The sequence below is a fragment of the Epinephelus moara genome, chromosome 4 (genome assembly GCF_006386435.1).
Source record: "Epinephelus moara isolate mb chromosome 4, YSFRI_EMoa_1.0, whole genome shotgun sequence".
Classification (NCBI taxonomy): Eukaryota; Metazoa; Chordata; class Actinopteri; order Perciformes; family Serranidae; genus Epinephelus; species Epinephelus moara.
The window spans coordinates 20,993,201-21,006,600 of record NC_065509.1 but is presented as its reverse complement, the minus strand read 5'-3'; the positions used below and the strand labels follow the sequence as shown (position 1 = coordinate 21,006,600).

The 13,400-nt window shown below is 42.6% G+C and overlaps 1 protein-coding gene across 1 annotated transcript in view; it reads right to left on the bottom strand.

Moving 5' to 3' along the window:
• The window catches only part of LOC126389150 (A disintegrin and metalloproteinase with thrombospondin motifs 2-like), a 155,675-nt gene that overhangs the window by 75,633 nt on the left and 66,642 nt on the right, over positions 1-13,400 (bottom strand). Inside the window, exon 3 of the mRNA XM_050042658.1 lies at positions 5,989-6,163. Coding sequence (XP_049898615.1) covers positions 5,989-6,163 — 175 coding nt within the window. The remainder of the gene's footprint in view (positions 1-5,988; positions 6,164-13,400) is intronic.

Genomic DNA, 13,400 nt, shown 5'->3' with positions numbered 1-13,400 from the left:
AACAGTGAGCAACACTTCCTGCATAGTATAACTTTGAATAAGCCTCATAAGGACATCTGAAGATTGCACCTTCCCAGAGTTATCAGGTGGCTATTTGGGATTTCAACAAGAGGCACGCTGTACTGCAAAGTGTCTGCTGGGACCCCCGTTACATACTGAAGATGAGTTGAGGCCATTTATGAGTTGTCTCTGTGTGTGTGTGTGTGTGTGTGTGTGTGTGTGTGTGTGTGTGTGTGCTCACATCACTAAGTGCTTAGTCACGAGTCTCCTCTTAAAACCCTTGCACCATATGACTATCCTTGTGTCACACCAGCAGAGACAGAGACGGAGCAGGGGGGAGTAAAGTGAGAGAGAGAAAGAAAGAGAGTGGCTTCTCGAGGGAGCCCCCCTTCATTTTCAGGATGTGAGAGGCAGACATTAAGCTACAGCGACTAGCACCACTGGCCTCTGTCTGACCCCCTCCAATTTCCTCTCAGCTCGGGCCAAAGCTGATGCGTCATTGTATCGGTGCTGTGCGACGTGGCACACACCGACCAACACAACTACAGCGACCAAACAAACAGCTCGCGTCAGCCCAGAGCAGTAAAGCACAATACAGTACAGCACAAAACATACAAGAACAGCACAGAACAGCAGCGCCTGAGGGGTGAAACAAATGCTGGCTTTGTGCAGATGCATGGGGTCCTGTGTTGCTGCCTCACTCCTCCGCCCAGTGTCAGTCCACCAGCTAATTGCAATCGCTTTGCCCCGGACGCTGCAGGGAGCCTTTCTGCCTTGGGAACAATACAGATCTCTGAAATGTCAATGAAAACAAGTCAGCTGCAAAGGACTATGTTTTGTAACTGTGACTGATATGCTACCAAAATACAACATGCAACAGTCTGACATGTTGCTTGTGTAGCGCTGAAAGGCGTAACTAGACGAGAACAAAGTAAGAAAAGATGTCTTATAACATAAAGAAAAATGGTGACTTTTATGTATAATATCTATGTGGGAGTTTAGTCCGGGTAGCAGACTAGGTGAGAGGGATTATGGGAAAAAGCCCTCTGGTAGTCCATCTGTTTGGGCATGTCTCAGTACCCTGGACACAACACTGCATTGGCACGCATACACATGCTTGTATACACACAGTTGAAGCAACACACCCACACAGGCAGTCCAGTCCCGCTAGACAAAATACCAAACCCCACCCTCACTGTCCAGCCTCAGAAAAAAAAAAAAAACACGTCTGCAGACAACAAGACAAGAGTTTGTTTGGGGCAAACATCAGCAAGTGAAGCTGAAACCCAGAAGAGAAACTACGAAGACGAGGAAACAAAATCAGCAGAACACAAAGACATTGATGAAAACCTCAGATAAAGGAAGGAGATAAAATGAAACTGTAAGAGGTGAAGAAAAGACAGATTGAAGGATGGAGCTCTGTCCGCCCGGCGCAAAAAAAAAAAAAATGAATGGCAATCCTTCGTTTTCTATTGCCGCTGCGATTAATTGACAAATGTGCCACATTAATAATAAAGCTTGCTCTCTCCACTTAGGACATTGATTCACACCTCCTCAGCTTATGGTGTAAGAAACCGATCAATCTCGCCTCCTTCTTCATCTCTCTTTCTCTCCTTCTCGAGCTCCTCTATTACCTTGCTAAATATAACTTCCTTCCCTCTGTCTTTAGCCAGGAAATGAGTCCAACATTCAATAACGGGCTGTGAATTAAGAAGGCTTGGCGAAGGAGATCTCCAGAAATGATTGATTGATTATTAATTAATTCTCTAATGACTCTGATTGATTGACAGGGGGGAGTGATTGTCTGAGAGAGAGAGAATATCAGGGATTTAAAAAAGGGAAGGATTTGGTTTTTTAAATGGAAGATGGAGGGGGAAAGAAATCTAAAGGCAGCGGGATGTATAGTGTGTTTGCTATGCGTCCACGTGGCTGTGATATTACAGTGATATGATGTAACAACTGGAAGGTAAACCTGTGTTTACATAATGTTGTGGTCTAGAATAGCAAAGACAAAGATAAAAAGGAGAAAGAGAAGAGAAACGGAGAGAGGGAGAGAGAGAGATCCACATCAAATGCTACTGGGAGCAGCACATGCCTGCTCGTCTGTCTGTCTGTCAGTCTGTCTGTCTGCTTGGCCTTGAAAATCCCAGCACTCAAAGCCAGACGACCACAGAACTCATGCCCACGCCATACATGCACACACACAGACACACACAGACCCACACACACACACACACACACACACACACACACACACACACACAGTGGCCTGTTCTATCCTACGCTATTGATCTGCACCCCACTCTTCATTAGAAAGAAGGATTCAAAGGCAACAAGGAGCAGTGAGACGTGTTGTGTGTGTGCGCGTCTGCGTGTCTGTGTGCACGAATGTGTGTTCAGAAGTGTAAATGTATGATCAAGGGAGTTGTGTAAGCTGCGTGTGGTTACATCCTGTGTGTGTGTGTGACTTTCCGTATAGGTTTTTTCAGCGTGCTCGCGCTCACATGCGTATGTGTATGTATGTGGATGTACTGCCAGGTATCAGTAACAGCGGGAGCAGATCTGTGTTACTCTAATGCAGTCTGTCCTCACTGGGTGTTCCTATGGAAACTCTCTCTCTCTCTGTATATTATTAGACATTCTTGAGTCAACTGCTCAGAATAGGAAGACGCAGATCTCATGTATTGCGATACACTCGTTATAAATCGCTTTGACTGGCTCCTGCACAACATGGGAGACTTGATTCTATGAGAATAGTTTTGCTTTGGTGATTAGTCGAGGTGATGCCTCTCGCACCGGCCGGGGTCACAATTGATTGACTTGTAGGCATCAGATCAATCACGATGATTGGCCGGCCACTTCTACTGACACAAGCCTGAGGCATGCATTGCAGTAATATTTCTCCAAGCAAGCCAAGTTCTTAAACCCCTGACAGCTGACAATACTGGAGATCCTGTTTTCTGAGAATTTTCCTGTTGTCTTTAACTTTGTATTTCTGTTTGAATTAACAACAAGATTTGCACCTTTTCAAAGTCCTACTCAGATACCCCAAAGGGAAAAGTAGACAAAGGTGTCTTCTGATTTTCCATAATTTCAGTTCAGTTAGCAGAAATAACTTTCCCAAACTGCACTGTATATACGTCAGGTGCACTAAAAAACAAGCATTCTTTCTCACAAAAAAAAACAAAAAACATTTTGCAATTTAAATAAAATAAATAAAACCTAAAAAAGCATTTCTAGCATCAGTATCATGACATATTTCCAAGTTAAACAGGACAGGCAGGATATATCACTGGGAGGAATTTCATTTAATTGTTGAAAAGTGGGCGTGTCATAGTATGCTCCACGTAACGTTAGTTGCTGAAGTAGTCCACCTGTGAAATTCCTTCCACATATACTGTCACAGACACCATTGTCCTCAAAGTGAAGACATTCTAGCCAGCAAGCAGGTAACCATCTTATTTTGGGGAAATTAACACATATGGGTAAAGCATGCTGTTGCTAGCTAGCTAACTTAATTGTAGCTGTCTAAATCAGATATTAGTTGGTACTTGCTTCTGTGAGCAAATGTCATTTTTTGTTTTACAGGAAGAAAACGTGATTGGATTTTGATATAGCCTAAGAATACACAAAAATGTATTTATTTATTTTTTGTTAAATACGTGCACAATATGGTTGGGGAGGTCATCTAAAAGACTTAAAAGGGATTTCTTCACTTCATCTCGACTCTAAAGGGGGACCATTATACTTTTCAGCAGCTCGGTGATGCAGTAGTTAGCATTGTTGCCTTACCGCAAGAGGGTTCGAATCCCACCCTGGGATCCCCTCTGTGCTGAGTTTGCATGTTCTCCCTGTGTCAGTGTGGGTTTTCTCCAGGTACTCCAGCTTCCTCCCACAGTCAAAAGACATGCAAGTTAATTGGTGACTCTGAATTGCCCATAGTGTGAATGGTTGGTTGGATATTCTTAAACATGGCCAAAGTTTCAAATGATGAGCCAAGTGTATGTAAAAGTAATCCCTGTGAGTAAAATCCTCAGGCTTCAGACTGCTCTCAAAAATATCCTGTTTCCAAACTGACGTCAGCTTGTGACAGTTTTCTTTATCCGGTCATCTGCTCCATGCACACTGCAGGAAGTTTTTACAGTACATACACTTCTACATGTAGCTACAACCTAACATAAGGGAAATATGTCCACTTGGTTGCCAATATTTCTCCCAGATTATGATGATATTCCTGTAGGAACATGTTCAGTTGTGTTTAGAAGCTTTTATTGCTGTAGAAAGTGCCACTGTTCTTTGATACAGTCATTTCCCCGACTGCAATGACAGTAAAGAAATACAGAGATGCAGAAGACCCAGAAACACTGACCAACCTGAGCAGACTGGGCTTTTTTGGGAGGAGGTTGTAAAGAGACAGATGCTAAAGGGGAGTGTCTCAGACAGAGGGTGAATACAAGTGTTCAGACAGTATGAGGAAAATACATGTAAACATGTTCTAGTAGAAACCCAAAACATAAGCATGAACCTGAAAATGAGCACAATAGGTCTCCTTTAATATTTAATTATACGTCTGTATTTAATATGCAAGTCTTACAACAGATACTTGACACGCTGTGTGCTTCACGTTTCATGGTATGAGCCGAAATAAGGGCTCCAAACTTAATGCAAATTTCAGAGGTTGCTATAAAGATTTCATTTTGACATTAATCTGAGCATAATAAAGTGTCACACCAAATAGTATTCAAGGACAATATCTGTGCTTTGTCTTGGTTATTAGGTGTAGCAGGGGATCATATCTGAGGCGCCTAATATTATCGCCCTCTACATCCTTCTTGTTTATGCACATTAAATGCTAATCTTTGCTTTTTTACTTGTACATCTTTCTCTAAAAGTTTACTAAAATAGAGCAGCATCAGAAACATTAGATGGGGAATTGTACACGTCCCTTTGGTTTATATAAAATAATAAATCAATGCATAATATTAACCTCCAAATTGATCCAAACTTCCTTTTTTCAATTCAAAGTAAAAACATAGTAAGAAAAATGCATTTGATTAAACTGATTTAAGTGCAACTTCTCTTATACCAACATTTTTATCAGTCATGTGACATTACCTTGAGGCAAGTTGAACAACCTCATTTAACTGCATCAAAGGTCAGATATTGCTTCTCTCATTTCATTGTAAAGAAAAAGATTTGAGAGTAACACAAGATAAAGCCGACGGATAGACGAATTCTTATGATGAATATATAATTTTGCTTGCGTGATAATGTTCAGACCTTGAGTATTAAAGCCTGTTTCAATGCATATTTGTCTTCCCTCTCTCTTATCCCTGAGCCGACGCGCCGTGTCAAACTGTAAGTATTATGCTTCCTCTAAAAATAATAGCCCTTCTTGTTGTTTCACTTCATTTATTTTATCCGTAGAGTGGAAAATGGAGGCAGACATGATGAGAAACCAAAGAGTTGAGTGCCAGCTGTTAATTGTTGAGGCAGCCAAGGCACCGTATAATTCTATAAAAGATACAGAGGGTGCTACCTTACCAATCAAACACGTGCGTCTCCATATGTCGCTCCTTTCTCACTGGAAAATTAGTGCAGTGACAGGAGGATGCGTTTGAGTGTGTGTAGGTGTAATCTTTTTGACAGCAGGATATGCTCACGCTGTGACTCGCTGTCTTTGCATACAATAGTTTGATATGATTATATAAGCAGGCGTGTGTGAGGGATATTGTTTAAGATACTAAGGGGGTATAGCCTGTGTTGTGTTTCAGAATATACTGCAGAGAACATTAGTGATAACAAAAAGTCAGGACAAATGTTTATGTAGGTTTGAAATGCAGGGTCAGGGACTCGCAGTCAGTGTTATTAAATTAATTTCCACATGTCAAGTTTAGATGGAGTTAAATAGAGCAAAGCTGAAGTGTGCAGCATTCAGTGAAGGGTGTGTAGAAGTGGAGATAGGCACAGTTGGAGCCACAGACTGACCTCTGGAGTGGTAGTCTGCCGCCGTGCTGCTGATGGGCGCTTTCTTTACAGCTGAGGAGCGGTAGACGATGTGTGTCCTTCCTCCTCCTCCCTCCTCCTCCTCCTCTATCACTCCGTCACCCCCCTCCACCGGCTCGATAAAAAACTCCTCTTGCTCCATCCTGATCATACCAGCCTGAAAGAGAGCGTGGAAAATTAATTGGATGACATGAATACGCGTAGGTGAACTCTGACATCATGTTAATGCGTGTCAGTCGCTCACAAAACCACATAACACCCAGCTTCTGCTCCTCCCTTGTTTGCCTCTCACTCTCCTCTCCATCCATCCTTTGCATCCACTCTTGCCCTGACAGGTTAAAGACAGAAATAGCCCTTTTTCCTACTCCACTGTTGTGTTAGGGGCATGCTGGGAGACAAGAGAGGATAAGGGGACAGCACTGATCTCTCCTGAGGCCCTGCAGAGGTCCAGAGTGACACCTGGCATCTAAAATGGCCAACACAACAGCAAGAGATGAGACTGTCCCACTCCCGTCCTGGACTAACACGTTCTGTCAGGTAATTCCCCACGTCCGCCTTACACACGCACACTCACGCAGACACACACGAGATGTGCACAAATGCAAACTCACAAGGAGAGAGTGAGGAGGAGGGTGGAGTGAAGGAAGGGACTGTGAAAGAGATGGCAAGAAGTTAAGAAGCGTGCATACAGAACACACACGCAAAACGGAGTTGCGTGCACATAAACGGGGAAAACAGGCACTGGGAAAATTGCCCGTCACTCTCTCTTATTCCATCTGTCTGTTTAAGACAAATGGTAATTACCAAGGCAACGCACTGCTGTAGAGGAAAGCCATGGGGGAGAACACACAGAGAGGATGGAGAGGCTTTGGAGAGGAAGAGCGCAAAAGAAAGAGAGCGATAAATGAAGAAGGGAGGCAGCATCGATACGATCAGTGCTTGTCTGCTTCCCCCCTCCGCTCTGACAGGAGAAGGAAGGCATGATGAGTGAGTTGAAGAGAGGAAAGTGAGCTGATGGTAAAAAAAATACAGTGTACATTACAGAGGAATGTGTGATGAAAAGCTGCGTGTGGACTGTACTGCACAGAGTTTTATTGAAAGACACAGAAATCCCACCCTGGAGCACAATGACCCGCTACAAATGGCTGACTAGATTAGCCTGTTATATCTGTGGGAGTATACAGGTATATATCACATTTAAACTACAGCCTAAATTAATGAATATCACAGTGACAGACAAGGGCCCACAAGTACTGTACATAAAGACAGGAGTAAAGTCAAGCTTTGAAGTCTATAAACATTTTAGTGATGGATTGTAGGACCTGTATTTGTATGTCTAGAGAGCAATATTGTAAAAAAGAAATACTACGATATATATCATCTAAGTCAAAGATGGTTAAAGCTGCACTATTCTGGAAAAGGAAAAAAAACCCCTACAGAATCTGAAAGTACACCCTCCTCCTGTAGTTCTCCCCTCTCTGCACTAAGCCCCTCCCACCAGACGACCTCGGGCATACACACACACTTCATACAGTAACCTAGTGTTTCCCACACATTGATTAAGTTCATCTAATTTCAATGTAGAGCTGCATGCAGCGCATTTGCTCAGCCCCTTCTTGATCCGCTTTCTCTTTGTTTATCAGACCGCTAGAAACTACCTTGCCAGGAGGGGAGCAGGCAGCATCTCCGGAGATGGACTTTCAGTCAGCAACCTTAGGAACTCAAATTCAACCAGTGCAAACTGTAGTGCCAGGTGTCACAGTGAGGAGGTGGCTGGCGGCAGCGCCACGTCTAGCTTGTGTAAAGGCAGCGACAGAAAGTTTGCTGATCAGGTGGCAAGTCGGGGCTGTGCGGTCCCCCAGAACTGTCTGAATTCAAGTTGCTACAGCTGCTGACTGAAGTACCATCTCACTCCCAGTGAGGTGGTCTGTAACTGCAGGGAGCGAGGCAGAGGATGCACTGGAATTTGAGGCTCTAGCTAACGTTAGCTACAAAAATGTCAGCATGAAGCTGCAGCTGTAAGCCTCGGCTCCAATCAGCAGAAGGCTAAACTACTAGCAACATTTTCTCTCCATCTCTGAAACACTTATACGCCAATATTGACGTGTGTTTTATTTCGTTTATTGTCAGATTCCATTTTTGATAAGTCCGTCTCCCTTTTTTTGGAGTGTAGGCAGTTGTTGCAAATGTTGGAATAGCACCTTCCTTTGCAGGATTTTCTGCCATTGAATCAAGCTTTCACTGAAGGGACATACACACCCATCTGAATTTGTACGACTACCAATAGAAACGACCTCTCTTTAAAATGGCCTGTGATTGGCCTAAGTCTCCCGTTATGGGCTGGATTTTCTAAAGCCCGAAAACAGAGCCAAGCAGAGGTGCGGGAGGCTAGTTTTCTACCAGAACACTTGAATTACAATATGCTGAAAGATTATTATGGGATTTTTTGCCCAATGACACCAAGACAAATCTGCTTTAAGAAGGTTATGAGAGGATAAACACTGAGCACTCTTTGCCAGAAACCCTTTAACTGATTAAACTAAATATTCATGTTATGTGCTTTATTTTCTTGTTGTAATTCAGTTTCTCCATTTTGTAACTGTATTACTGCGACTACCTCCATTAACCATAATATACACCTAATGTCGTCTGTAGTTCCTCATGAGGTTTTTAGTTTTTCTATTTGTGTGTGTGCTTTCTTTCGAACTGCTGCTTGTCTGTTGTCACAGTGTGTGAGGTGTGGTCATAAAAGAAGTCATTTGGCCACATCTGTATCCATGATGTTTCTGTATCATCTATAGTACAGTATCTACATGGTGCCTGAACATTGTAACTAAGAGGTTTTAATTTACGAGAGCAACTTTAGAAATCTATCTTTTTCTTATCCTTTGAGCTCTAAAGGAAGTGGAATATACGAATGTCTGTGCTCCTTGAATTCCTCAGAGAGGCTACTTTGAGAAGAAAATGGATATTAACAAAAGTGGCCCCTCAGAAATAAAAAGGTGCTCTTTCTCTTGCCTGTCCGCTCATCCTCTTCCATTCCCCCTCTCTCTGTCTCTCTTTCTCCCTGTCAGTCTGAAGCTTTGGTCCCGGAAGGATGTCGACAAGCCACTGACCTGCCCTCTCACTCTCCCTCCCCCCTTTACCCCCTCTTTCTCTCTCCACCACTCTCTCCCTTCTCATCCCTCCATTTCCCCGAGCCGTGGTGCGGCATTCCGATCGTAGCTGATGGATCTGCGATGGTGCATGCATTCCCACTCCAGAATACCAAGCAGTGGGGAGAGGAGAGCCGTGTCAAAGAAAAAAGATGACATGTGGGACTGGGAGACATGGTTGGATCGATCGGAGCCGGCATAGTGGGGGCAGAGGGTTAGGGAGAGGGGAAGGTGTGAGGGAGCCGAAGAACTGGACACGTCCTTTTGAAAAGCCGAAGTGAATAAAGCATCAAAGCATCTGCACACATTTCCATAGTGAGAAGCATTGTCTTCATCTCCTCTAAATCAGGAGCAGCCAAGTCCTAGTCGAGGGGATTACAGGGAGGCTTGTCCAAACACTGTGTCCAGAACAACGGAGAAATTGAGATTCATCGGCAGTACACCAGCAGCCTCAATGTGGCAACACCAGTTGGGTTATACAAAGACAGGGTTAAGGGCCACATGGAGATAAGCCACGTGTAAAGATCAACCGTGATGGCACATTGTTGGAAGGGGTGTAATGCAAAGTTATGGTCTTACACAAATAATCAAATGATTAAGAATGAACTGTAGTTGATCACGATCTCAGGAAAAACCAAAAAGAAACTCTGACTACTGTGGAAGCTGTGTAAAACTTCTCTTGGCCACTTTGCAAGCACTTTTAGACTTCTTCTAACTTTAGTTCATTATTTTCCTGTCTACTGTCAAGTCACACAAGATTTTCATAGCTCCAGGTATCCAGAACCTGGGTAGTCAGTCAAGCTTTCTCCTGCACTGCCAAATAAATACCACGATGAAAAATGATGACTATATAATTTAGTACAAACTAGGTATGTTAATAATTAATCATTTAACAGTTAACTGTCAAAAAGATTTTTGACTGATTAATACTTTCCGATAAACAGTTCAAACATATATACTAAATATAATAAACTGGTGCTACGGGTTGAGATGATGAGAATGGGTCTGCTGCCCAGGTTCGAGTCGTACGACACAGCCAGGGCAATGCAACGATGTTGCTCCTGGGAGATGACTAACGTTACAGGACCCTTTAACAAGCTAATGACCGAGAGGCAGAGGTGGACATCTAGTGGAAAAAATCAGCAAACTTTCTGTTGCTGCCTTTACACACAATGGTCAGTTCAACGTCCGCCCAGTTAGCACGAGCTAACACAGCAGCAGTGGCTAACATCCAAGCCATTAATTTGCCCCCAACAAACTCACAACCGGCTTTGAAACAGATCAAGCTGTTAGGTACTGTTAGCTGTGTGATGCTAACAGTAAGCCCTGTTACCGTGTGTGTTTATGTGTGTGGGCAGACTCTCAACATCTCCAGTGCTGAGCTTACGCTCATGCAGCATTCATTCATTTTCCGTAACCCCTTATCCTGTTGGGTGCACGGGGGGGCTGGAGCCTATCCCAGCTGACATTGGGAGAGAGGCGGGGTACACCCTGGACAGGTCGCCAGACTATCACAGGGCTGACACATAGACACAGACAATCATTCACACTCACATTCACACCTATGGGTAATTTGGAGTTACCAATTAACCTGCATGTCTTTGGACTGTGGGAGGAAGCGGGAGTACCTGGAGAAAACCCACGCTGACACAGGGAGAACATGCAAACCCCCCACTCTGGGAACTTTTGTGTTCGAACCAGGAACCCTCTTACTGTGAGGCGACAATGCTAACCACTGCACCACCATGCCACTCATGCAGCAGTAGTTTTGAAATAAACAGAGAGATAAAGAGAGAGAAGATGATGAGCGCAGCCATACGCTGCATGCAGCTCTACAGTGAATTTGGTCATTGGCCACAAAAAATAAAAATAAAAATCTGAATTAGCATTTCTAGGATGAACATTGCAAAGTGACTGAATATCAGACTTCAAAACTATCTAAACCTTTATGTTATTTATTTATTGTTAGCCTAGTCTATTTGTTTACACCTGGAAGAAAGTCTGAATCTTTTGATTTATGAGACCCCTTAAGAAGTGTCTTTTTTTTTTTTTTTTTTTTTTAAATATAACTAATATAACTATATAACTAATTCTGGAAATTACTGTACATCACTGTTAAGGGTGAGCTCCTTTGATCCTAGCAGTGAGTGTAAGATGTCAGTGTGTTTCAATGACTGAGAAGTAGCAGTGTCATGTTTGTGGCCATCTGTGTCAACTGGGTGATGGGGATAAAAACTACTGCAAAAATTCAAATACTGTTTTTATGTCTGTTCAAAGAACACCATTTGGTCATAACCAACACAATACATTCATACTCTGTTACATCCCTGACTGATGATCAAACACTATTTTATCTGTGATTCACCGAACAAATCAATCAATGCAGTGAGCTATCATATTCTGTCATGAGGAACAACATTATTACACGCCATATTTTCAAGAAGAAATAATGGAACTAATTGAATTTAAATAACTTTAATATTTATTCTATCAGTACACTTTTATTTAGAGATGATTAAGTTAGTTCAGGTCAGGTTTGTCAGGATGAAACATGAGGATACAATTTCATGTTTCTGCCAAGTGGTTCTTCATCTGCTGCTGTGAATGTCTCCTATAATTGCTATATATATTTAGGATTATCACTGTATAACTCGCCTGTTCAGGGATCACTGTGGCACCAGCTGCCTCGTTGGTTGCTTGTTCTCTTATTACAGTAAATTCATTGTGCTCCTTTGGGTGATGAGCCTGAAGATGTTTTATTAGGTTTGACGTGTTAAAATTTAGCTTATTAGCTCCACTCCCCTCCTGAGACACTTAAATCTGACACAGTTGCTTTCTGCATCTCATCTTCATTGATTCTTAAGGATTTTCATATCATACACAGGAAGTATCACCGCACATCTGGCTGAAAGGCTCCTGGCTGAACCTCTCGTTCATATGGATTTCAGTTATAGACTTTCTATGTTTGTGGGCTTGTGTCTTCTTGTCACCACAACATCTGATCATTTGCATATAGTGGAGGCAACACGTACTGTAAACAACATGGTGATGGAAATAAAATAACCACATGCTTGATTGCTTCTGAGTAGCAATATATACAGGCAAGGTTTCTGCATTAATGATGCCGAAATTATAGTATGAGAAAGATTTCTAGAAATGAATGTAACAACCACTGGGACTAAGTTGTTTGTTTTATGGCATTAACTAACCCCTTAAATCCCCTTTATGTACAATTTATATGAAAATTTTACTGCCCCAGTCCTTACACGCCCATAATACTTTATGCCTTTGACTTGAGCTTATTACAGTAGATGCTTTGTTATGTCTTAAAGGAACAGTTCACCCCAAAATGAAAACCACGTATTTTCCCTGTACCTGCAGTGCTATTTATCAGTCTAGATTGTTTTGGTGTGAGATGCAGAGTGTTGGAGATATCAGCTGTAGAGATGTCTGCGTTCTCTTTAATATAATGGAACTAGATGGCACTCGGCTTGTGGTGCTCAAAGTGCCAAAAAATACATTTAAAAACCTCAACAGGAGTGTCTCTTTGCAGAAATCATGACCCGGTTACTCAAGATAATCAACAGACTTTGTTGTGAGCAGTTTCATGCTGGAACTATTTTCTTTCTACCAAACAACACCTGGCAGCTATATCACTGCGCAAAAGGAGGCGTGCATCTATTGCTAGCTCACCTAGCACCACTGAGTTAGCTAACGTTACAGCTCAGCCGAGGAGGGCGCCATTAATGTTTACATTTCGCACTGTCACAAGCACAAGCCTCTCTTCCATGAGTAGATGCACGCTTCCTTCTGCACAGTGATACATTTTGCGGGTGTAGTTCAACAGAAAGAAAATAGTTCCTACATGAAACTGCTTAAAAAAAGGTGTGTGGATTATCTTGAGTAACCGGGTCATGATTTCTGCAAAGAGACATTGCTGTTGAGTTTTTCAAATGTCTTTTTTGGGTACTTTGAGCACCACATGCCGAGTGCCATCTAGTTCCATTATATTGGAGAGAAGGCAGACATCTCTATGGCCAATATCTCCAACACTCTGCAACTCACACCAAAACAATCTAAACTGATAAACAGCACTGCAGGTAAGAGGAAAAATATGTATTTTTGATATGGGGGTGAACTGTCCCCTTAAGGTATGGGCTACTGGTAGTCAAATCTGCATCACTTGGTTACCATAAAAATGTAAGTGGATTTTAAACTATCTGAGTCAGAGGAATCAAT